The sequence below is a fragment of the Athene noctua genome, chromosome 3 (assembly GCF_965140245.1).
Source record: "Athene noctua chromosome 3, bAthNoc1.hap1.1, whole genome shotgun sequence".
Classification (NCBI taxonomy): domain Eukaryota; kingdom Metazoa; phylum Chordata; class Aves; order Strigiformes; family Strigidae; genus Athene; species Athene noctua.
In genome coordinates this window covers 65467083-65492348 of record NC_134039.1, presented here as the reverse complement: position 1 = coordinate 65492348, position 25266 = coordinate 65467083, and the positions used below count along the sequence as shown (strand labels likewise).

The window sequence follows — 25266 nt, the reverse complement described above, 5'->3', positions numbered from 1 at the left end:
GTAACACAGTAGAGCAGCAACAGATCACTAGATAATCAAAATCTGACATTTACTTTTTAGAACATTACATTTCATTATTACATGAAAATAGTTAATACAACAATTCTTAAGTATTTGAGCAATTTAGATTTTCACCAAATACTTTACCATCATCTGTTGGTCCTTATGGCAGTTATACTCTCTTACTGCATTCTCAACAAAAGGGAATTACATTTGTGTGAACATGAAAGCAACACTCTGTCAAGTGATGTACGATCTTGATATATAGTTGAGAAACCTGTTGTATGGTGCGTTCATTCCTACCCTACAAAAGCACTGTCTTATAATGGCCAGGCACATAGAAATAAACCAGCAAGAAGAGACACCAAAATTCAAAATCTAGGCCATGTCAGGTAAGCCACAGTCCAGAAATAATACTAAATGAGAGTCAATCAATGTTTTGCCATTAAGCAGCACGTTTCAGTCAGAGCTTATTACGAGACACTGCCAGGCCCTTTTTGTGCCTAAAAGGGCTCTGAGATCAGTTAATCTCACATAGCTTGATGCTCAGCCACTTGCATAGGCTAGTTTCTTCTCCCAAAATACATGGTAATTCTTTTTGTTTCTACCTGGGCTTCTTATTACTGTTACAAACAGACTTTGTCCTCTCCATGTCATCATCTATTAGATCTTCACGTAAATACTTAATCATGTTATGAAAAGCTGCCTTCTCCCAAATAAGCATGGAGCTTTTCAGTCACATCTGCTTTAAATTGCATCAAACCTTTCTGGGTTGGTACAGCACTAACCACTTCAGAGCCTTGCTCTGTCCCCACTCATAAAATATGGTGTGAAGTCTGTTGCTGATGACAGCAGGCAGCACTTTACCTGCCGCCTTTGGACTACTGCCTGATGCTCATCACTGTGGAAGGTCACCTGCTGAGATGATGTTCACGAAGGTTTGGTTTCTTCAGTATATTCACATTCTCACAATCCCGTTGACAGTAGACATAGAAAGGGTCATGTGGAGTAAATTGCCCAAGCATCCATTTGTACGATGCAGAAGATCTTACTCAATACATGTGCCCCTCTTCACTTGGGTCCCTTGGTTAGTTTTTCTTTGCTATCTATTAATCAAGTGAATTCTCTGTGCTTCCCCAGGCTGCCACTTCCCTGGTTTTCAAACTAGCACAGGATGAACAACTGCTGGCTGGAGGAAGGGCTGAGGGAGAGACCCAACTACAGTCTTTTTTATCTTTAGCTCCTTCTCTCCTAAAGGGTGATGACACCTGCCTTGAGCAGCCTCCTTGTATTTTAAGCTTTCTTGATCCCCTTTAACAGTGACTGATTTATTTCCAGCATATACTGGTATTTCTGCTGAACTGCAGGGAAAGAACTTGAACTTTAACGAGATCCCTACAAAATCACTGATTGCAGTAGGCATAATATTATGGTTCTTATGCACTCACACCTTGATCCCTTCAGGGGAGAGGTTTTATTTACCACGAATAAAGATGAAGGCTGACAGACAGCCTTCAAATCAAAGGCTGAGCCAGAAAATGTCTGATTACTCCCGGAAGCAGCATTTAACAGCTTAACTTAGTCTTTATTTAGATATTATTTTGCATATTTCACCCATAACATAAGCAAACTTGTTGTGAACAAAATAATTTGGTAATCTAATTTATCAACATCACTCACACACTGACAGACAGGAATTTTAGTAAAATTTGCACTTATGAGATCAATTTGTACTCATTTCCATCTCTTAGATGCTTATGCCTTTTCCAGGGCCAGTGAATGGAAAGTTGAGACCCTCGTGCAATTCCAAACACTTCCAGAAAACACAGTTGTACACTGCAATGGGAATTTACCTAAAAGGCTCTATTTTCCTTACTTAACAGCATGCACTCTACCACCCACTACTTGTATGACAATATTTTACAAGGATACTGCAAATCTTTAAAGCATGGGGACAAATTAACTACACAGTGGCTGTCAGATATTTACCTTGCCCAAGAACGTTAGATGTATTAGATTATGCCAAAGACAATAAATGTAGTTCAACTTTGGTAAAGAAGTTGGCAGAACAAGACAGGAAGCATCACTGCAGAGATGCTTCCCTCAAAATTACATGTCGCAAAGCATCAAATGTGGCGCCTCCTTCTCTTTCCTTTCCTCTCCCCAGTTACTCAACAATTGAAGTCACAAGCAAGGGTCCTGTCAGCTGCTTAACAAATGCATGAGGAAGATCACAGCATGCCTTACACCTCACTTGGGACACATTCTTTTTTTCCTCTACTGTCCTTCAAGGTCAGAATTTCAGTTTAATCTGGTGAATCTGACAGCAAGCAGCTTATCCTTCTCTCCATTGGATGTCCTGCCATTCATTTCAAAGAAAGATCCTGGGTAAATGTTGTACTTTGCCTAACATTTGGGCAGAACAGTTGATACCTAGTTCATCACTAGTATGCACTCATTTCACCCATGGAAGTGGAAGAAACAAGCAGCAGGGGATATGGGAGAACCAACCTGTTGTTCAGCAACAGCGTGGACTGGTACTCAATAAAGTGACTGTATAAACATGTCCTGACACAGTTTAAGTAAAACACCTTCAGCAGGCTTCCTACAACTGGAGAAAGAAACACTGTGTCTCACTTTGTAAAAGACAACAGACAGACAGGCTTGTTGGAGGGGGATGTTATCTTCACTCATTCTTCTTTTGTGAGAATAAACGCCAACTTTTGTGTAAGATTACTATTTTCAGGGTACCACATTTGCTTACAATAATGTTATCATATGCAATTTTGCTCAAGTTGTGCAAAATAGATGTATTTGGAACATTTTCCTTTCTTTAGTTTTTTTGTTTCCATTCCCCATCTATGTCATTTACTTGTTCTTTTCCTCCTGGTCCTATACATACTTCAAAAACATATTTTCAAAGAACAATTTCTCTCAGCATAGCTTGTAGCTTGCCCCCCAGCTGTAAAAGCTTTGCTCACATATACCTCCCTTAGGAGAGATAACTTCTTTGCACAGAGCTCCTTTAGGCAACATCTGTAATCATGCAAACAGGTAGAATGTTCCCATGTGGTGCAGCTCAAGAAGGAAGCATATACATCCTGCAAAGCAAACCAGGGTAGTACCACAAATATTTTTATGCCAGATAAAATCCATATTCTACAGCTTGGACCACCATAAACAAATGTTATCCAATATATCTTTCAAGTTAATCAACTGAAGAATTCACACACGGATGGACGGCCTGATTTGAGTTTACCCAACGGTATGAAAAACCTGGGAATGCAACAAATCAGCTCATCCCTGGGCCATACACGCCTTCCCTTCCTAGCACCATCCTGGCCTTTGAACAGGATCTCCTTGGCTTTGTGACCAAGCAGACCTGTTTACAGTCATTCCATTACTGGATACTTCTAATGAAGCACTGGCAATCAATGCCACTGCAGATCAGAGACCAAACTAGTCTGGTTTATCCTGTACAGAATTATATAGCTCAGGCTTTCTAAAGATGCTGGCTTTAAGAAGTGCTAAAGGACTTCAGGAATCTGCTCCACCACCCTCGGTATGAGCTGTACTGTATGTTTCTTCTCATTAAAACAGAAACAGTACTGTGACCCTTTCTTCCCCTCTATGAGTACCCTGAAGAGCCAAATGGCCAATAGCCTATGGTGGAAACTTTCAGATGTGGAATTGATGCAGAGGATGCCAAAGTCAAAACTGTGACCAATCTTGCTGTTCTTAGTGAGGGTCCCCTGGCATCCCCATCCTCAGGACTTCTCTGACTGCAGTAAGAGGATCTCAGCAGAAAACACAACAGGAAAGGAAGGTAAGAAGAGGGTATCAGAGTATAAATCATCATAATACTGCCCATAACAGGTACCATGATTTGCAAACTTATCATTTCCACAGAAGGGGCAATTTTTTTTTTTTTAAGAAATAAAGTTAGATGCAGCTCTATGTTTATGTATGAAAAATAACCAGCCAGAGCTTTCAAAGCAATGCACACCTTCTGCCTCCTCAGTGCAACCAGCACCACTGTTCTTCCTGAAGGTTTAAAAAAAAAACCAAAACGAGAACAAGCTCTAAAACCCATGCTTTTTGTAAACATAGGTCTAGCTTTGAAGAAAACCGTGGCACATCCCTTCAGTTGTCTGGAAATTTCCAGACACATTTTAAAGAAAATACTAGCTGTATAAACATAGAGATGTAATGTTACGCAAACTCAGAAATTCCCAGGAACTGTAATTTAATAAGATTCATTTAACTAGTCACAAATTAAACTGATGCAAATTTAAGGAAAACCAGCAAGGACAAACAAGACTGTATTTTGTGTATCCCTGGAAGAATTTTGTTTACTCAGTCACCGGCTTACTGACTGACACTGAGGAATCTCCTACTTGAACTAGGTATTTTTATGTCTTGATATTACTTTATTACATTGTGCTTGATCAAACTGAGTGCTGCAGTAACAGGACACTAGAATATTGTCTAGCTGTCCAAAGGAACAGCTATTTTTAAATATAATGTCTTTTGCACATACTGTACTAACTGAATCAAATAAGGTTGAGGCTTGCCTTGAATTTAGCCCTGAAAAAATATTACACGAACAAGTATTTAATTCTTACTTTTATGCTTGTTAAATCATTTAATTAAATATAACATTAATTGAACCAAAGATTATTATACAGATTTTTCTCAACTAATACATTTAAATGTATTAAAGCAGGGAGAAAACCAAAACAAAAACACAGGCTGGGCTTATAAACAGATTCATAAAAACAGCATTAAAAAAGTAACGCCCTGAGAGCACAGAGCATTTTTTTAATGTTTGCTAGCACAAAAGTAACAGCAAAGGTTAAGAGCAGTGGAGGTTGCATATTCCATACAAATCAACCCATTAAAGTAAACCATTTCCATTTAGCAAAGCAACATACCAGTTCACGTAAGACAATTTGCTTAAACAACATCACTGCTATCAGAAGGCAAGAGGATGCAAGGCAGGAACAGAGCAGAAGTGCTCAAACTGCTAGCTATGAAGAAACCCGTAATGGCCCTGCAGCCATGCTGTTCCAGCACCAAACCCAGGAGGATCAGCAACATGACGGCTTCAAACGGGCTTTTGCAGAAGCCCTGGAGTGAAAGCCCTGTGCAGGGAGCCAGGAGCATCAGGGACCACCACTCCAGCCTTCAGGGCAGAAGGAAGCTGTGGGGCAGCTGAGATGAGGGGGTGGAACTGCCCTGCCACCCCCAAGGAGATCCCTGCAAAGCCCTGCTCCCTGGGTCTGTAGCCTCAGAGTTTGTGTCAAAAATTAATTAGACCTGAAATGAATGGAGCCTCCTAAAATTGTTTTGTTTATTAGCAATTCCACAGTTCCTACAGGAATAGCAGAGGCTTCCCCTGTACCCACACGCAGACAGCAGCAAGATCATGAGCAAGAAAAGCAGAACAGTGCCCTTATCTGTGCCTGTTCACACTGGTATTGCTCACACTGGCTGGTATAATTCACTCCCCTAAAATTAAAAAGAAGTGGGGTGAGGAGGCAGATTTCACCAGCTCCAACATTGGCAGTTCTGTGAAAGGGCTCCCTTTGACCAGGAATCAAAGGTTTATGAAGACAAAGCTAATGTAGCATCTGAGAATGACACTAAAAATTACATTCAAACTCCAGAATCAGTGCTAGATTCAATGCTGACAACCAATTTGCAACAGTTCCCTCTAAGTCTGTAATGCATTCCTTTTTCTAAGCAGGGACAATTCTCAATTTTCATTGCCAGACACAACAAGAAACTTGGTGCCAATATTCTCACTTCTGTGAGCATACAGAATAATACCCCAAACGGGCATCACAACCTGCTTATTCTGTAAAATCCTATGGGCTGACACACTGACTTGAGAGTGTTATCAGGTGTCCATCCACATCTCAGTCCCACTGTGGATTAGGAGAAGGAAGAAACTTGTTACAGTGTGGGTGATAACCAAGCACTTACATTCACTAGCCTATAAACCAGGACAGTTTAGGCTGGTAACTTTGACAGAAATTTCTCAGTGAATTTCCGGCCTGCATTCTCCCAAAATCAAGACAACCCCAAATCTTCAAATTTGTCTTTAGTAGTACAAAGAACTGATGTGAAACCCTATTTTATAGTAGCTTTCCTACTAAGTTTCACTAGGCTTGAATAAGCTGCTTTTTGCTTTCTCTTGATCTCCCCAGGATGCAGCAGCACTTGCCAAAAATAACTATGTTTTAATTTTCCTTCATAATTCCCTTGCAGAGGTCTGCACTGTTTTAATGCTGTAGCATCACATATCCTTTTAATCCCTGCCTACACATTTTAACATTTCAAACACATGATTATTTATAAATGAAAAGCCACCAGAGCTTTGGTGAGGTAAAGTGGTTTAGTGGGGACTGAAACTGGGGAGGGGGGAGAGGGGAGGGTGAGTCATCATTTTCTGGTTTTAATCCTTCACTCCTCTGTTTTGGGCTTTCTTATTAGCAGTAGCTCTTATTCACTTTGAGCAGAGCCAAGACAGCAAACAAGTCCTCTAAATTTGAAAGACAAACAATTCCAACTCCTAATTCAGCTGTGCACGCCTGCTCCAGGCTGTTCAATCCCTTGAGACCCCTTTTTGTAGCATAGGCTTTTCCCTCCTTTAAGTGCCAACCCATAGACGGCCTTTGGCTGGGGTTTTGTCCATTCCCACCTGCTCTTGCAAGAGGGAGAACAGACTGGGATGGAGTGACGCCATCCTTAATTTCTGTGCTCTATTCAGGGCTGGGCATTGCCACACCAAATGGAGCAAACAGGTTAAAAAAACTGTTTGCACGGACAAAGCAAGGCACTTGAACACCACCACCACTTCAACACACCACTTGGAAACAAGTTGCACTGCATACTGAAGGGGAGACAGCACTTGTTCAGAATCTTGTCTCCTTTATGGTCGTTGCTCAACAGGGCAGCAAAAAATTTGTCCTTCAGCCCAATTATACCACTCTGCTGATAATGTAACAAAAGGAGAAAGACCCATGACAGAAATAACAAGGTAACCTGCATCTCTAATGGAAGCAACAGCAGGAGGTAGAAAAATTGACTGCCATCACACACCATTTTTCTTCCCACTTCAAGCATCCTCTCCCTTTCTAAACACTCCTTCTATACACATCTTCCTGCAAAAAAAAATCTCTAAAGCCTGACTCTCCCAAGCCCATCCTATAACTCATACCTTTTGCAGCTCCACTGAGAAACAACCCAATTGGCAGCATGCGAGTTCCAGCTCTAGACTTTTTAGAGATGCTTAAGATTTTAAAAAGCCTTAGTGTGGATACCTCAAGGTTCAGCTGCCATATCCATGTTTCTGTACCAAAATACGTGCCCTCAGTTTCAAAAGTGTGAATACTCTTGAGCTCCAAGTATAATTTAGGACAAGTAAGAATATGCAGAACCTCTGAGAATTAAACTAGCTATTTCTGTAAATTAACTAGGTAGCAACTGTGAAAATGCTGATGCTAGACAGTATTTCAGCTTTCTGGGCTATAAATGGATATAATTTTTACTTACCTGACAGGTGTGCCATGAGAATTAGCTAATATTGACACTTTGATCTTTAAAATGCTTTGCCAAGTATTAATTAAGGAAGGATCATTTTGCATTTAAAATAGCTAGTATTTTGAAGTTGAATTTGTCTCCAACCCTCTCCTAAAATGGTAAAGAATCTACTGTTTATTTTTCTGTGTATTCCCCAGGAGACTATTTTTGAGAAATATGAGGAAGAAAGACTGACATGCAGATCTATGTTTCAAGGAAGATGAATGGATACCTCTTAAAAAAAAAGCTGTGTTTTGTTGCAATAACCTTCTCTCCTGTGGGTCTTGTAGCCACACCTGTAGACTTAGGTAAAATGTTACTGAATACAGGGGTAAAGGACCCCCCCACCCCACGGTAAACCACCGTTTTATAAGTAACCTAGTATTTTTCACAAGGCAGGTCTCAAAGTGAAGTATGAGAAGTTCATAACACGTTGCAGATATTCAAATACTGCATCTACTGGTAAAGTGTGTCCTCATTTCTCCATAGAGGGAAATGTGCCAACATATCGGCAAAACTCTATTATTGTTTCATCTGTAGTGATATAAAGAACATCCAAAGCTGCATGATGCTTTTGTTAGATGGGTCACCCATGTAAGCTGCTGACAGAGGAAGATGGGAGCGCCAAGCTTGCCCACAGAGCCAGCTCCCTCTCAGCCACTCTACACTCAGTAATAAGGGCAGGACTTTCACCATGGGCACTGTTGTTGCAAAGATCTAGCAACAAATGAATGACATTTGGCCCTTCCATGTCCCAGTGAATATAAAGCTAGATTAGAGTGAAATAAAAGATTGTACTTGATAGCATATGGGCAAACAGCAGCGTAAGTCTGCAAATAAACTGCTCTGCACACCTCAGAGAGACCATTATGCAGGGCCTTCTTGTGGTTGCTACTGCTGTTGGTTACAGTCTGACCTGGTGTCACAGGCTACTCATGCTGGTAGTGCAGAGACGTCATCTCTCCTGAAGCAGCAGTATTTTCCTTACTATCAGCCAGGCAACACAGGGAAGACAGAACCAAAGGGAAAGAAAAAAAGACAGGATACAGGTACTGGGAGGAATACCAGAAAACAAATGCATGAAGATAGGTACAAACCCTGTGTAGTCTCCCTGAATGTCCTCTAGGGTCTCAGGATGACAATAGCAGAAATTCTGTGAGAACATTTTGCAAATCTCATGTCTCGTTCTCACCTGCTGTCCAAGACACACAGAAGACACTAAACGAACGTTATCTGGTGTTTTGGTGACTTAAGACCTACGGATCTAAAGATGAGTCTTAGAGGTGATTCTGGGGACTCAAGTCTGTTTGATTGTCATATCTAGAAAATATTAAAGTTCCTTATGGGAATCCTTCATGATAGTCTCTATGATGGGAGACTTCTTCCCCTGTTCCCATGCCTCATTTCATGCACAGCATAAGACATTACTTAATGAACTAGCAGCTCTCCAATGTTTATTTTTCTCCTCATTATCCAGTGTGGCTCTATGCTTTATTTACCATGCTATCCAAATGCTGCTGAGAATTACTTACAGCATTCACAATATAGGAGCCAAGTTCTTATAAACAACAATTAATTTTACAACATCCAGCTGGATCCTGAAACTAAGGTGGACATTTCTGGGATGGGCAATCTTTTTGAGCAACTACTTTATAATCCTAGAAGTCTAAAAAGCATCTCCATAGACTTTCCAGAAAGAACCTGCCTACCAGCAAGCAAAGTTTAGCAACAGCACATGACATGACGTTGTCCTCACCCTTCACAAGGGTGTTTGAACCAGGCTATTTACAGTGCCAGCATGCACATTTTACATAAGAAATATCATTGAGACCAGTGAACAAAACACCCAATGCTACATTAAGAACATGTTCTGGGCATTTCAGATTACAAGATGTTCAGTGAGAACCTAATTTTGGTATCTAAATAGGGCTGGGTGTTCTTCCCCCCCCACCCTGTGCACTTTCCTGCCTGTGCTCTACTTGACAGTGCCTGCTCCTGATTCCCTAAGGTACATACTCCTCCTCTTCTCCTTGCAGTCACTGCCTCAAGATTATTTTGATGTATCATCAGTATAATACAATACAATTAGCAGCTTATCATCCCCTCCACTCTATTTTACATTTTTCCTAGCCTTTCCCTATTTTTTTAAGGGGAAAAAAACCCTTTGCCATCCCCATCCCCTCTCTCCTCTTCAACAAGTGAAGAAACACAGCAAATCAATATTTCACTGGATTCCTCCAGCATCCCAACTTTGACTTTCAGCTCCACTAAAGATCAGTCCAGAAGGTCTGTTGGAAGAGAATGAGGAAGAGGAAGTTTCTGCAAGTTTATTCCACTTTCTGGCTTTATGGGTATCCAAAGCCAAAATCCTACCAGCTTTCCTACCAAACCACTATAATGTATTCAAACCCAAGTTTAAGATTTAATTTTAAATTTTGACTGAAACAAAAAAAAATTATTAAATATCTCAGGACGCAATCAAAATCAAAATTGTAGGAGGAGATACTAGATTTCATGGCTTCACAACTCTACCTCCAGGATGTGAGTAACTGCAGGTAAAGCCACTGCTCCTCTTGCTTCCTGTTAAATGCTTTGTTCCCTCTCTTGGGTTCTATTGACTTTTTATATGAGAATGTCTCCATAGCCACTTCTGTGATATAAAACCAAAGGTAGATATGAAAAGGTATTTTCTCCTCTCCACATAAACTTGTTAATTTGGTATTACTGCAAAAATACCAGTCAATGTGAGCCAATTAATTTTTTAAAAATTATTCAAGTTTAGAAGGATATATCTACAGTTTTAATGTCAGATATCTGAAGAGATAGATCAAGAAGATGGTTTCAATTTAGGAGCTCAGTCTACACATGCATAAAATTAAAATATCAGAAAAATAACATCTATTGGAGACCATATTTATTTTTACATCAAAGACGAAGTGCTAGTATCCCTCTCCACAAGGATGTGTTTACACCTCTGCCAGTTTCATGACCAGCTAATAATCAGGCTGTCAGTAGTTTATTACTCAACTTCCTGAAATACAGCTGTACTTCATGTCTTTTGTTTTCACATGCATACATATATGAAGTGACATTTTAACTGGGCAGATATCTTTTACCCATACTCAACCCATACTCACATGGCACTCTCCTGCTAAATAGGCACGTAAAAAACTACAAACAAACAAACCCCAAATATTCTGCTTATTTCACAGAAAATGAGAACTGAAGATAACAGTACCTCTTCCCAAGTTTCCCAGGAGAAACAGCTGAAGATCAAGTTGGTGAGAATAATGTGAAAGTAACTCAAGAAAAACTTCTACATGTACAAACTTGTCACAAACGTGGAATTGTTCAAGAAGTGCCACTAGCCTGAACAAGGTCACTCAAGATGTACTTTTTAGGACCCTGGAGTAACTAAAGTGACTGGTCCCAATAAATGCCTTCAAACTTTGTTTTGTTTTGCTCAATACAAACTGGAAGGTGTTAAGGATTTGATTTTGTATATTATAAGCCTATACAGGTTTCAAACTGGGCCAGATACCAGTAATCTAGATACCAGTCAATGCACAGCCTAGTCTCTAAATCTTTAGCTCAGGTACAATGCTGTAAAATCTGAGGATCTTAATTTCAAGCAATTCCCTATCAGTAGATAACTCTATATAAATGTGCTGGGTTTGTGTGTGTGTGTCAGAGGTTTTTGGTAGTGGGGGAGGGAGCTACAGAGGTGGCCCCCATGAGAAGCTTCTCGAGGCTCCCCTGGCTCCAAGCCAGACCTGCCTCTGGCCAAAGCTGAGACAATTAGTGATGGTGGCTGCACCTCTGTGATAACGTATTTAAGAAGGGGAACCTGAGAGGAGGAGTTGGAGCTGTGAGAGAGACACTTATGCAAACACCAAGATCAGCGGAAGAAAGGAAGGGTGTGTGTGTGTATTTGTCAGAGCAGAGACTCCCCTGCAGAACCATGGAGGTCCACAGTGGAGCATATGCCCACCTGCAGCCCATGGAGGACCCCACACTGGAGCAGATGACTGTGTCCAAAGAAGGCCAGGACTCTGTGGAAGTCCCCACTGTTGTAGTTAGGCACTGGGAGGACTGCAACATGTGCGAGGGACCCTGGAGCAGATCGAGAAGAGGTGCAGCCCATGAGAAGGACTCACGTCAGAGAAAGTTCATGGAGGACTGCCTCCTGTGAGAGGGATCCCATGCTGGAGCAGGGGAAGAATGTGAGGAGTACTCTCCCTGAGGAGGTAGGAGTGGTGGGACTGACTGTACCCCCCATTCCCCGTCCCCCCATCCACTGATGGGGGAGGAGGTAGAGAAACCAGGAGCAAAGCTGAGCCTGGAAAGAAGGAAGGGGTGGGGGGAGGGGTTTTTTATGATGTGGTTATACTTCTCACTGTTAAGTGGTGGTGATGGTAGTGTTGGAATTAAACTGATGTTTCTTTTTCTTCCCCTAAGGAGTCTGCCTTTTGCCCATGACCATAATGGGTGAATCATCCCTCTCTGTCTTCAGCTTGATTCCAGAGCCTTTTCCTTTATTTTCTCCTTCCCATTCCTGAGGGGGAAGGAGCGAGTAAGTGGCTGCGTGGTGCTCAGTTGTCCTTTGTGCTCAAACCACAAAAATAAACCAGACAGCATTTCGCACTGTTCCTGTAGTATCTCACTGTTTCAGTACTATTGGTTGTTAACAATTTTAGAAGACAAGTTTATAAAAGCCCAAATGTTAAAATTAAAACCGTCCCAGCTTGTTAGACATTTAAACAGGATCACCATCCTATTTGACATCTAAGTCATGAATTCTGTACTTTATCCAGCATTTGGAAAGGCTTAGTTGACTGCTTCAGGCAGGCTCTGGGAAATGGAAGGTGAGATCGTGGGAAAAATGTAATATGAAAAAATACTGGAATGAATCCATGGCAGCTAGAAGTTCATGACTATCACTACCCTGCACACCAGAGCCACTCAAAGCCTCCTGGGGTATGATTTGCAGAGATATGGCTGTGCTTCACACACAAATATGTACGTACATATACACATGTGCATGCACACAGTCAGGAAGTTCACATTATTATGAAATACAGCTAAGGAAAGCAATTACTTTAAGAAAAATAATGGGGTATTCACCAGCAAAGTAAGTTTCAAAAGGGTCTAGAAAATGAACCAAAGCTCTTATTGTTAGATAACTATTGACTCCAGGTTTGAAAAAGTGACCTCAAGTGAGCAACAATGCACTTAGCCTGGAACTTGCAGCTGCCATATTTCACTCTAAATTGAATTGCCAATCCACGGTGCAATCTTCTTCTACGATAAACTCACATCTTTGGGGCAGGTATAGAGAAAAATTCTATATACTGGCTGCATTATTCCAAGTTAGACTGAATTCCTCTGGAAATGGAAAATATGTCCGCATTACAGAATTGAAGGATCCCCATGGGTATTTATACAGGGGTAGTGTTGTGGGTTTTTTTTCTTTTAAGGGTACTTAGTGACAACTTCATGTTGACATTTTTCCTGTGAACAGTTCATAAGCATGCAAATAACTAATAGCATGTGGCCCTATTAAAAGCATTTAGGTACATGTAGCCTACAGACTCATACTGAAAACCACGTAATAGACATTTATACCTCACATGCATATGCACAATTATCAGATCCAGCATTCTTGCCATACTAGAAGTTGTCTTTTTGGCAAATCAGGCTGTCAATTTAGCATGATTTATAATATCACCAATGACAATAGTTTGCAAACATAAATAATTGACACATGCTGTGAAATACTTACATTCACTTTTCCACTAAGTCTTCTTCACTACAATCAAGTTTTTTTCCAGGACAGTGTTTAATCTTCTTACTAAATAAAAGAAGGCAGCAATTAAAAATATATTCATATGCATTAAGCTATGCTCAATCACCTTACATTTATGAACTTTGAAATATTGATTTAAGATCTTCTACAGGGTTCCATAAACTTTTAATTTGTTTATATGTAGTCAATTTTGTTACATTTTAAACACAACTTTAGCACACCATAACTTTCAATCCTGAGGCTAAATGGGGCAATGTTCTCTATTTCAATAGCTGCTCAGATAATAAATCAGATGGACAGCTGCTCACAGATGTACAACTAACTGCTGAAGCACTGAGAGCTCAACTGATATACCACCAGAAAGAATGCCTAGCATTACAGATGGGGTATTGTATGATTTGGCACTCCTCTAGCTAGAGCTTGAACACACTCTTATCAATGGCAGCACTCAGCACCTCCCACGATCAAACATTTAAGAATGGAAGAGAAACAGTGTCTGTCTCTCTAGGGAAGGATAAAATACCATCTGATATTCTTTAACATCACTGTATATGCCAAAAAGTGATAAAAAGGGGTTAATGTAGATTGTTCAACATGAAGGTAAAGATGACAACTGTCTTTGAAAAACTATTCCATTCAACAGATGTACCAAGTGCTGAATGCCCCAACCTGTTTCTTACACACAGTTATTCTGTTACTTTTTAGCAAGGCATGCAATGCCCAGTTTGCAGTAAATGCCAGTGCACACACTAAAAGATCACTGTATGGCAGTTCCACAGGGAAGAGACTTGAACACCTGGCAAAATCCACCACCTTTTCTCCAAAGCCACCTCATCTCTGCTGAACCTGACATTGAAACTTGTGTAACACTGGCTCCCCAGGGAGGTAAGACAAACATCAACAGGGCTTTTATTTTCCCTTCGTGTTCCTCAAGGCTGCCCAGTACTAAACCAAGCTTATTTTGTTAATGTCTGATGGGATTTAATTTCTTGTTTGCATTCCTCATATCTAGTTGCTGTGGTAACACATTCTTTAAAACTATGTACATTCATCTCTGCCCAGGGAAAAGCTGTTTGAGGGAACCTGCACCCTCACTGGGTGGAGAACAAACATGGATACCCAGCAAAATCGTGACATAAGGGACATGAGACAAGAGCTGGGTGAGATACTCAGACCACAGCTGCATGATACTGCCTAACTGGAGAGTGTAGGCTTGGATTGGGACTGAGGGAAGTTGTAGGAGGAGAGTGTGAGTAAAGCAGCCAACCCAAGAGACAGACAAAATTTTAGACTTTAGGACCAAGGGAAAGGGCAGATTTCTTTCTTTCTTACTGACAAAGGGAAAACCAATTCTGGTGCAACTTAACTATATAAAGGAAAAGGAAATACAGAAGTAAAAGGAAGTGCAAAGGGATGTGAAAGATTATGGTACTGTCAACAACAGTGAGGAAGGAAGGAGGCTGAGGTAGTCAGCAAGGAAACAAGACTTCATCCCGATGCGTGCCCTTTATACATCCATGTTGCTTGTCTCCATTAGATTATTTTTGCAAGCATTGCTGAACAGTGATTTAGGCACGTCTTGCACAGTTGGTTCACATCTTAACTTTGCAGATGCAACAACTGTCCCCTGCCAATAACATCAGAAATTTATTTACTGGGAAAACAGGTTCAATCATAATCCAGGAACTGGCAGAGTAATTGGACTACTTATGTGTCAGTTCTCACATGGGTACACCAGCAATTTTAGCCTGTAGTTAGTAATCAGCTGTGCCAGAGAATGATGCTACCAAACTGTACTCAATTTTCTGTGTTATAAAACAGGAAGTCTTTTTCATAAGAGGCTTGGGACATAAGCCAGAAATCTTGCTCACTGTCTTCCTTTTTATTCAGACTGAGTCATCAGATTTTCCAGGTTTCTCCACTCAAAAGGCACGCTGCTTTGGCTAGGTTTAGATGGACACAGGTGGTACCATCTGCTGCAAGGGTTCCTGGTTTTGTTTGGTTTTGTTTTATCCTTTTACCTCCTGCTCGTAGCACAACAGCTCTTTTACAGTATCTTACATAAACATCACAAGGAACAGGTCTTTCATGGGCCAGTCAAAATGGACTGCTTGAACTAAAGGAACTAAAATACACATTGCTATCACAGGTCCTCTGGCAACTGGAGGCTCTTGCAGACTGACCTGAAAAGTACTAAGATGACACAGCAGAGTTGTTCTTTAAAGCTGGCAGAAACCATGAGCACAAACAGAGCAAGTTGCTAGGGGGATGCTCACACAAGCTAACTTCAGTATAACAAGGTAGATCTTCCTGTTTCTCCTCTCTCCATTGGCTTGACAGAGAGGGTCCTGCTGTGGATCACTTTCTGGAGGAGAAATCAATCTTCCCTGAGCTGCTTTTCAGAGGAGACTCCCTCTCTTCTCCATAACTCACAGAGGACAGCAGGGAGATTACTGCTATTAGGCTACACTTAGCTCCTATGCTGTCCCACCCGAATCTGAGTGCACTTAACTGCTCTCACCTTTCATATGACACACTTTCTGCCGTTCAAATCAAAATACTCCTTTAGGATGAAAGGGTGAAGACCACCATGGATGTGTCATGCAGTTAAAACCATCAGGACAAGTCAATAATCCAGCAGAGACAGGACAACTGTAAACAACCTCCCCATCCTGCAAGCACCCTCTCCCTCATCAGGCAGCTGCACTTTGTATTTAGGGTAAATGTCTCAGATACCATAATTTCAAAAAGAAGATAAACTCAGGCTGATAGGTTGTGTTCAAGTGAAAAATTTTGTAAGTGGATAATGTGCTGCACAAGCACCGTGGCTGCCGGGGAGATCAGGGCTTCCAAAAGCTGCAAGGAACAACACATAGTACTCGTCCTGCAGTGCCTAAAGCCAATGCTGCCATAAGTAAAAACATATTGAGTGCTTTTTTGTTTGTTTGTTTCTAGAGCTAAAAACAGATCATAAACCACATTTCTTTGAGGGAGGCCTTTGTTTGTTTGTTAGAAAGGGCAGGCACTGGGTCAGGGATAGAAAGCTGTACTGTCCGGTTCCCAGGCACAGACCTTATTCCCCTGAGCCTTCACTTATATGTAACATATGGGGCAGATACTTTTCATATAGGCTTTTATATGCCCATGGAACTTTTATCAGGCTGTTGAGCTAACAAGCACAGTGCACTCGATAGGATGGAGCACATAAGATAACACTACATACTGCTTTTTTGAGCTTAACTTTGAAAACAGATCTTCACATCTCATTTTTGGGAAGGCTATGTTACAACACTGAGATCATGTCCATATGGAAACAAGATATAGAATTTATTATTAAAAACTTTACAGTGATATCAAATGACAGCTTAAGACTCTAGACATTGTAGTGTATTTACATCTCTAATTAACTCTGTATCCCACTACTACACTCCAATATCTGGCCAATGCTGTATCTTCCCTCACCTTCAGTTCTCCAGCTTACGTCACTCTTGGTCATCTCCATTGTGCTCTTTCCTTGACCTCAGAGACACCTGCTCCACTTCTAGCACATGAATTACAGAGTTTTATTACTGACTTCCTTTCCATCTCCTCCACTTGGCTACCTCAGGCTTAGTATCCTTGTTGTCTTGAAGGTGCTTGACTTAGCTCTACCTTCGATACACTTAAGTCTGATACTGCTCAAACTCTTTTTTTTTTCCTTTGCTTTCCAGTCCACCCCACATCTTTTTAACCTCAATTTTATGCACTATGAAAAGCCCTTGATCAACTCTGTGCAAGAATTAACAGAATATTAAAATAATAATGGAAGTGTTTAATATTGCCCAATATATATGTCAAAAGAACAACTGCTTTCACTCAGACATTTCATTTTGCTTTTCCTGTAGTTTGCAGGGCAAAAAGAAAAAAAAAAAAAAAGAAAAAAAACGGGAGAAACCACACATGCTGGAGTTTTCTGTTCTTAAAATCTAAAAGTCTCAGACCAAAATCTGAGTCTTATAGATACACTATAAGAATGAAGTCCACCATAACCCAAAACTGAAGCCCAATAATTTGTGCTCCATTATCCTTTTGAAAGTATTCTTCATTTTAGTCTGAGACTAAATACCTTATCTCTTTTTCCAGAGAGATTTCTTAACTACAGAATTAAGCACACTAACCACAAAGTACTTCTTTCTCTGCTGTCCCTTCTGACTGGTCTAGAAATTCCACCTGCTCTTTCAACAGTATTTCACTGCAAAGATCAAACAGCAAGAATTCTGCAGCGTGAACTGTCAACAGCTTGAGATGCAGCATCTCTCATATTAGGGCAAGAATTGAAGTAAGTGAGGATTGGTGAGTAGCACCTTTTTCAGCCTCTTAAAATCGTAATTTACCAAATCTTACCATCAATATTGGACAAAATTTTCCCTGCCTTGTCACTCATATAAGGCAACAGGGCTCCTCTACGACCAGCAAGGTGCTGAGCCAGCACTGAATGCTGATTCACACTTGTTCAGCTGCCTGGCCACTCGGCATAAGGATTTAATCCAATGCAAAGCAACAGAGAAGCCACCCCAATTTCTCAAAAGCTATCTGAGAAGCCCTTAAACCTCACTGCCTTGTCTTCCAACACGGTATCTAGCTTAGTAATTTTACAAGGGTAAGGATACCAAGATCCTTAAGTTTTAAGCCTTTGTAGAAAAAGCTATTCTAGAAAGCTCCTCAGCTGTGATGTGAAAACATGATGCCTCACAGTAAGCTGTAATACGAAGAATTTTACTGTCACACACTTGGGATGGCCAGTGTAACTCATGGGTTTTTTGGTTGCAAATTAACACCTGCGGGAGATACGGACACGCACACGACCAGTATGATCAAGCAATGCCAATTTATTGAAGGTAAGCGAGCCCTTTTATAGCTTTCTCCTGTGCACATGAACGGTACAACGGACATTAGCTCTGTCCATGCACTTCAAGCCTTCTCACGATTGGATAATAAGCGCAACACTCAATGTCTTTCTCCGCCCAACCCATCTCCTGGAGTTGGTTGCTGAGTTCTTTGTTCTATGTCCTTGCCGAGGCGTGCACATGTGTAGGATTGCTCACATGTCCATTATCTCCCAACAAACACCACTGTCCTAAGCTCATACTATAAAACCCATACTACACCATAATTTTAACTGTAGTATATACCTGTGAATGCTAAAACAGCAAATAGGAGAGGCTGACTTTTAGCACAGTTATTGTTGTACATTTTTTTTTGTCATGAAAATGAAACTTTACAAATCAGATGCAAAAAAGGACTCCAGGTTGTCTTCAGCTTAAGCACACCTGTAGTGACCCTGGCTAGTCCATGTGACAAGCTCAATACCTCATGCAATTCAGAGAAGATCAGATTGTTCTACATGTTAGGTGAACCAACACACATTAGAGATACCTCCATATATTTATTTTTTATCTCCAACCTGAGTTCCAGGGAGTTAAGGTGATAAATTCAAAATCATAAACATTACAGTCTATGCCCATGACTTTTCAAATGCCATTTGGCAAATAGTTTCAAAATGAATCCTGTGAGAAGTAACTTCTCTGACAGTACAGGAGGTTTACACATGCTGGTGTAGGTGTCTCATCAAATCTCGTAATTTCTCTGTATGCAGTACAGCTGAAGGAATAAGGTAGGTTCTTCCAGAGGGCAAAGGAAACTGGGTTTTTTATTCTTACTGTTAGCTAGAGAAGCATCCCAGTTGCTTATGTTAGGAGTCTGATTAGTTAAAGTAAATATCTTCATTTTTTAATCAAATAATATCTTTTAATTTTTTGCCCTCTGGTTAAAAAAAGATCCAGGAATTAGTGACAAAAAATCAATGTCTTTACTCTGATATACTCTGCATAAACAGAGACAGTAAAGAATCTCCCTTCAGTAGCTTAGCAGGATCTTTTTAGTCCTTAAAATGACCACATTCAGACTTTCAACAGCTGTCTTACTAGCTTTTTCATCAAGTACTTTGCTTTCTCCACATCTGTCAGGACACCAGAGTGGACTTCTCAAAAAGTTGCCATGACAGATCTTCCATTTTGAACTAACAGAACTTCGAGTAACAAAGGCTGTCTGCAAGCAGGAATCCAATCTCTGACTATTAAGTAAACACTTACCACTTATATTCTAGCAGAAGGTTAATCATCAAGTAGTTTACAAAACACGTCCTATTTCAAGACCAAAGGTGAACAAGGCCAGAATTGCTGTCCTGAACACGCATTTGTTCATTAATATGTACACGTAGGGAAAGACTACAGGAGCAACCAATATGCTCTTAGCAAAGTCAGACACCACTCACACTTCCACTATGATGAGCCTGTGTATTTAATTAGCCCTGTTCAGTTAAAATACATTTATATGTATCTACCTTTGAAGATCACACCATGCTCAAGCTCCCAAACAGACAAGCCTTTATTGTCCAAGGGGCAGAGTGTAAAACAAATTCAAACACTCTTTGTGCTTACTGTTGCTCTCTTAGCTAGCTTTAAACAGCACTTTTTCAGCATGTGAGGCCGCTGAATTTTTCTCTGAAGCCTCCCCCCTTTCTGTGATGGCAAATGGGGCCAAGGCCAGACACCGTGACACACTGCTTCCATCCAAGGGGCCTATCTGTGCAATCCAGTGGTCTCTCAGCAATGCAAGATGCTCCCCATGTCACCAGCATCAACTAGTGCAGGTGACAGGAGAGAGACCACCCTTACACAGCAGAACAAAAGTTTACTCATAGTTTTCCAGGAATTCAACATAATACTGAGACAGACAAATTTTTAAATTATCCAAAATTCAAAATAACCCAAAGCTTACAAGTTCAGTTTTATCTTCACCTTCTTATTCCTTCAAAGCCCTGAAATGATATTCCTATTTCCCTCTGTTCTCAGTTCCCAGATAATCCTCTTTTTTTTTTTTTTTTTTTTTTCCCCCCCCTCCTTTGGCTTCTAAGGGCCAGGGAAAAGAAGAGACATCAAGAGAGGTATACTGGAAAATGAAGCAGACTGCCATCTATGTTTGTGCTGACTGTAAAAACCAGTATAAACACAGATCAATTAGACTAGTTTGCACTCACCAGCAGTTTTCTAAGTACTGAAGTAGCTCAATCATTTCAAAATACCAATAAGTATTTCGCTGACAGGAATTACTAGGAATCTTGTGTTACTCTGGGGATGAGCAGACTTACAGGTCACTTTGCACTCACAATAAAATATTCTACAGCTGCTGCTTTGGCTTAAAACAATTCCAACAACACCAATTACCCCCCTTCACAAAACACAGCTGTTAACTAGTAACTGAAGAACACAAAAATTCACCAAAATTGCCCTATGACCATTACTGTTCAATCAAGGTAAATTGTGCAACATCCAAGGACATTGCTTCAGAGCCTCCCACCTCAAAAAAGAAAATCAGTATCTGCTATATTACATTCACCCTTCATCTTCATGTTGTTGAAGGCATTCCACAGGCAGTTTTATTTCTGAGCGCACTGATTTTCGATCGATCTGCACTGGCCTGGATTTGAAATAGGATACTACATGAAATTGGATCCTGGGAGCCTCAAACATGCCCAGGCTTGCACAGGAGGTTAAACAAAAAGAAGGAGGTTTTTTTTAAACACAGGGTGCTAGTAAAACTGATTTTAAAGTGCCCTCCATGTCTCTCGACTGGACGTAATATATTACCTCTATAAAGTCTTTTATATCAAGCTCTTGAAATTCTTTATTATTTATACAATGCCATTGGTGCACACCTAGCCTTAGAAATATGCATTTTAATAGTCAGCTAAAGTGATCCAAACCACCAAGGTAATTAAGACTGCTTTAAAATTGGCTTCACTACCTTTCCCCATACATCTGCCAAGCTATGGCCCAGTACTGCAGACTCTTCATCACATAGTCAGTGGGAGTACTTGCACAAGAATTTGAAGGTTTACTTCCTAAGTCACAAAATGCAGCCTTCATTATTGGAAAAAGGACCAGGCATGACAGTGGGAGTGAGAAAAAGGAGGGGAAAAAATGCTAAGTGTAGGAAGGTAAAAAGGAAAAAGTTCATTAAATAGGGAATGAGGCACGGATGAGAGAGAATAAGTGACATAAGGAGACAGCAGCAAAGGATGGTGTGGAAAATGAGAGGAAAAGCATAAAAGGATGGAGAGTTTATCCTGAACACTGTAGGGCTTTAAATGCATTTGCAACAGAAAAGAAAGTGCAGGAGGAATAGTTAGAGATAGTAAATGGAGTGGAGAGCTGAGAGCTTTATTTTTAATTTTTATTTACAAAGTAACAATCATCCAAGGTTCACTTTTTACACCTTTTTCATCCCCCACTGGGATGCCAATTCTTTCGGAGCAAGTATGAGACATTGTCAGGACTCCTGGTGTGCCAAGCCAGGCAAACCTCACCAGAGCCCTGATGGAAGGATCAGTGAAGTTTTGGGTGTCTCCTTTGATTGTGACTGATTTTTCCCAGGATAGCCCATTGCACTTCAAATTTTATTTCTTTTGTTTGTTTTCAAAAGTGCAAAAAGGAAATCACTGCAAAGCCCAGTTTGAAGCTTGAGTGAAACTTCATCTTCCCCACTGAGAAATGTGTAAAAATCTTATTAATACAACAGTTCAGAAAGCATCACAGCAATCCAAGTTTAAACAACAGGGATGTCTCATTTGTCCATCAAAATCAAGGAACAAGGCAACTCTGCCTAATTATCAGCAATGTAAAAACACTGTCCTCCTCCTAAATCAGGCAGAAGGGCTCTTCTCTTCAGTTCCTCTCAGGGAATCAGCCTGATTTCCCCCTCCCTCCCCCAACTTGTCCTTGCTTCCTCCGTGAGCTGTCTTGCTAATCTGGAATCCTTCAGTGCTGGGAGCTGGACCCCCTGCCTTGATTCCCATCATCAGCACCAATTTATGTTAGGAAGCCAGGCCAACTGGCTGCCTGCACATCCAAAGAGACCATACATTCTGACACTATGCCCTTTTTTAAAAAAAGAAAACCAAACCTAAAAAAGTGTAGCAGTTTGCAGAGCTTTGCCTGTCAAGTTAAAACTTGCTCCTTGCCCTGTAAACTTAACCTACCTGCTGCTGCTGAGCACAGATACTTCCCTGGGTGTAGCTGCTCTTCTGCTGTGTGAACCCCTTTTCTGCAAATATATCAAAAGTATTTCTAGGTTGGCGGAAAGGTGCAGACTTACTGTTTCTACTTCACTAGGAAAGACACATACATTGGGTTTTTTCAAAAAGAAAAAAAAAAAAAAAGCAAAACCGTTCCAAAATGTGACAGGAGCTGGGCTTGGGCTGATACTGCCCTATCTTGCAGAGCAAGTCACAACGGGTTCTGTAATCATGGGCTCTGCAAACATTGATTTTACACCCCCCCACCCCCCCCATGGGACCTTAACTCACCCAGTGCTCCCAAGCAGAGGACGCCTGTGTTTGCAGCTGCTGCTACTGACAGAAAATGACTGGGCAAAAGCCCAGCTGATCCAATGGTCCAACCAACTTCAGTCCTTCCCCTGGTGAGCAACCTGCTCTTTTTTTTATGAAATCTCTTTCTTTCATGTTTACACTGGGCATGAGCTATGGGGAAAAGTGCTTGTTCAGTTCAAGCACTTTTTTTTCCGCCAGTGGAGGAAACAGTCTTTGGATCCACACGAAGGGAAAGGCAATATTATAAAGGAAGTTCCCACACTTCCTCTTCAAACAAATCACTCCTGGCTGGTTTTGCAATTACAGCCCTACCGTAAGGACAAGGGGGGAGTGATGGTGGGGCATCCAGTATATTATTTCCTTTTAAAGTCACTTGCCTCTGAAAAGGCAGCTTCCAGAGAGGAAAGAGTTAAGCACTTGGGAAAAACTGTCAAGTTTTCAGTAACTAATTTACTCTTCCTGTAGGCCTGGAGGAAATCCTCAGCAGCCACGATTATTCCTTGCTCGTTTCAATACTACTCTTTGTGAAATGGATTTTAATGGCCAAGCAATGCGATCCAAACCGCAGATGTAATTAAAGCCGCCAAAACTGGCCCCACAAAAGTCTGGGAAGCGCCCTGTGCCTTGTCTGGGGGAGGTGGCCACAGCGCAGGCGCCTTGGCCTCATCCTCAGCCTTGCTGCAGCATGCCATGTGTGCTGCCGGCTGGACGGGCCCTGCTCACTGGGAGGGCAGCAGGGGTTTTAAAGGATGGAGACGTGTGGCAAGAGATGGACAGAGAGCCACCAACTCCCTGCGGCTGGTGTGGGCAGCTGCCTGTGCTACCAGTGACCTGGGCAAGCCAGTATAGGACCTCTGTGGAGGGGATGTTGCTCCCATCTGGAGGAGTGTTTGCTCTCGCCCTGTTTCCATCCCATGCCCTGCTCCCTGGGTTATAAAGCTCTGGCACAGCAAGCCCACTTGTCTGTAACGCTGCAATGCTAAAAACCTCTCTCATCCATGGGAAAACTGTATTTGACAAGCAGCATTTCCCTCTACATACAGCAGTTAAAGGCTGCAACACTAGCACAGGAAGCAGAGAGATTTTTCTGACAATTCATGGTACATCAGCTTCCTATCTGAACCAAAATACCTTAATTTCTTCTGTGGTTGAGTCAAACCACTAGCCTGCCTGAAAGGTCATTAGTCCCCTGGTACTGAAAACTCTTATTAGATCTATACCCAGCAAAGGAAAAATAAACTTTTCCCAAAATTCCTATTCAAACCGTGGGAGGATGGAAAATAAGATCAACATACCTTGCTGAAAATAGTTCTTGAGATAAAGATGTGATTACTTTGGCACTAACTTCTCCCTCCTCCTTCTATCCCCTCCTCAGACACACTGAGGTGTGAAAAGCTTAGGAAACTCCCTGTCCCTACTCCATGGTTTTTTTCCTGTTTAATTTAAGACACGATTAGATTAGAACACAATTGGATTTGGACTTGATTAATCTTTCATCCAAAGAAAATCCTGCACCTTTGAGTTAGTAATTTTATTTGATAACAGCTGCAGAAAACTAACTCCATATTTTTGAAGCTAAATCATTGCCAAATTCTGTTTTCAAGCACCAGCTGCCCAGAATAAGGCTAAAGAACTTCCCAAAACAATTATATTTAAATTATTAATTAAAACCACTTGGAATATTATGATTAAAATCAATTAGTTTATGCAAAGAGGTCTACAAACCCGAAACATACTTCCAGCGAAAGAAATTCATCAGCTGATGAATAATTAATACAGCTCTTCATTTGTTTCACCTCATGCGCCAAGTAGCACAAAAGAAAAGTCATTAATACGAGTGGATCGCAGAGCTAACAGAGATCATTACACATTTATAGTCACTAAACTGTTTAAGCGGAAAGTGTGCAGGGCAAAAAAACCCCCTGCAATATTAGGTTCAGAACAAACAAGACCCCACAGTTTTGTCCATCTGGATGAAACAACAGAGGAAAGAAAAGAAAACCAGAGCTGCCTCTTTCTGGCATTTGCATCCCAGAAAGCCAACTGTATCCTGGGCTGCATCAAAAGAAGTGTGACCAGCACGTGAAGGGAGGTGATTGTCTCCTTCTACTCTGCTGTCATGAGACCTCACCTGGAGTAGTGTGTTCAGCTCTGGGGCCCCCGGAATAAGGACATGGACATGGCTTGAGTGGGTCCAGAGGAGGCCATGAAGATGATCAGGGGCCGGAGCACATCCCCTGTGAGAACAGGCTGAGAGAGTTGGGAGTTGTTCAGCCTGGAGGAGAAAAGGCTCTGGAAGACCTTATAGCAGCCTTTCATTACCTGAAGAGGGCGTACTGGAAAGCTGGAGGGGGACTTTTACAAGGGCATGTAGTGATAAGATGAGGTATGATGTCTCTAAACTGAAAGAGAGTAGATTTAGATTAGGTGTAAGGAAGAAGTT

The 25266-nt window shown here is 41.2% G+C and overlaps 1 protein-coding gene across 5 annotated transcripts in view; it reads right to left on the bottom strand.

Annotated features, from left to right (window-relative positions):
* PLXNB2 (plexin B2) overlaps positions 1-25266 on the bottom strand; it is a 263745-nt gene that overhangs the window by 105926 nt on the left and 132553 nt on the right. For 4 of the 5 annotated variants that reach the window (XM_074903216.1, XM_074903214.1, XM_074903215.1 and 1 more), the window contains one exon: positions 13370-13438. The exons of the other annotated variant lie outside the window; for it this stretch is intronic. In XM_074903216.1, coding sequence (XP_074759317.1) covers positions 13370-13371 — 2 coding nt within the window. In that variant the 5' untranslated portion in view covers positions 13372-13438. The remainder of the gene's footprint in view (positions 1-13369; positions 13439-25266) is intronic. 5 annotated transcript variants of the gene reach the window in all.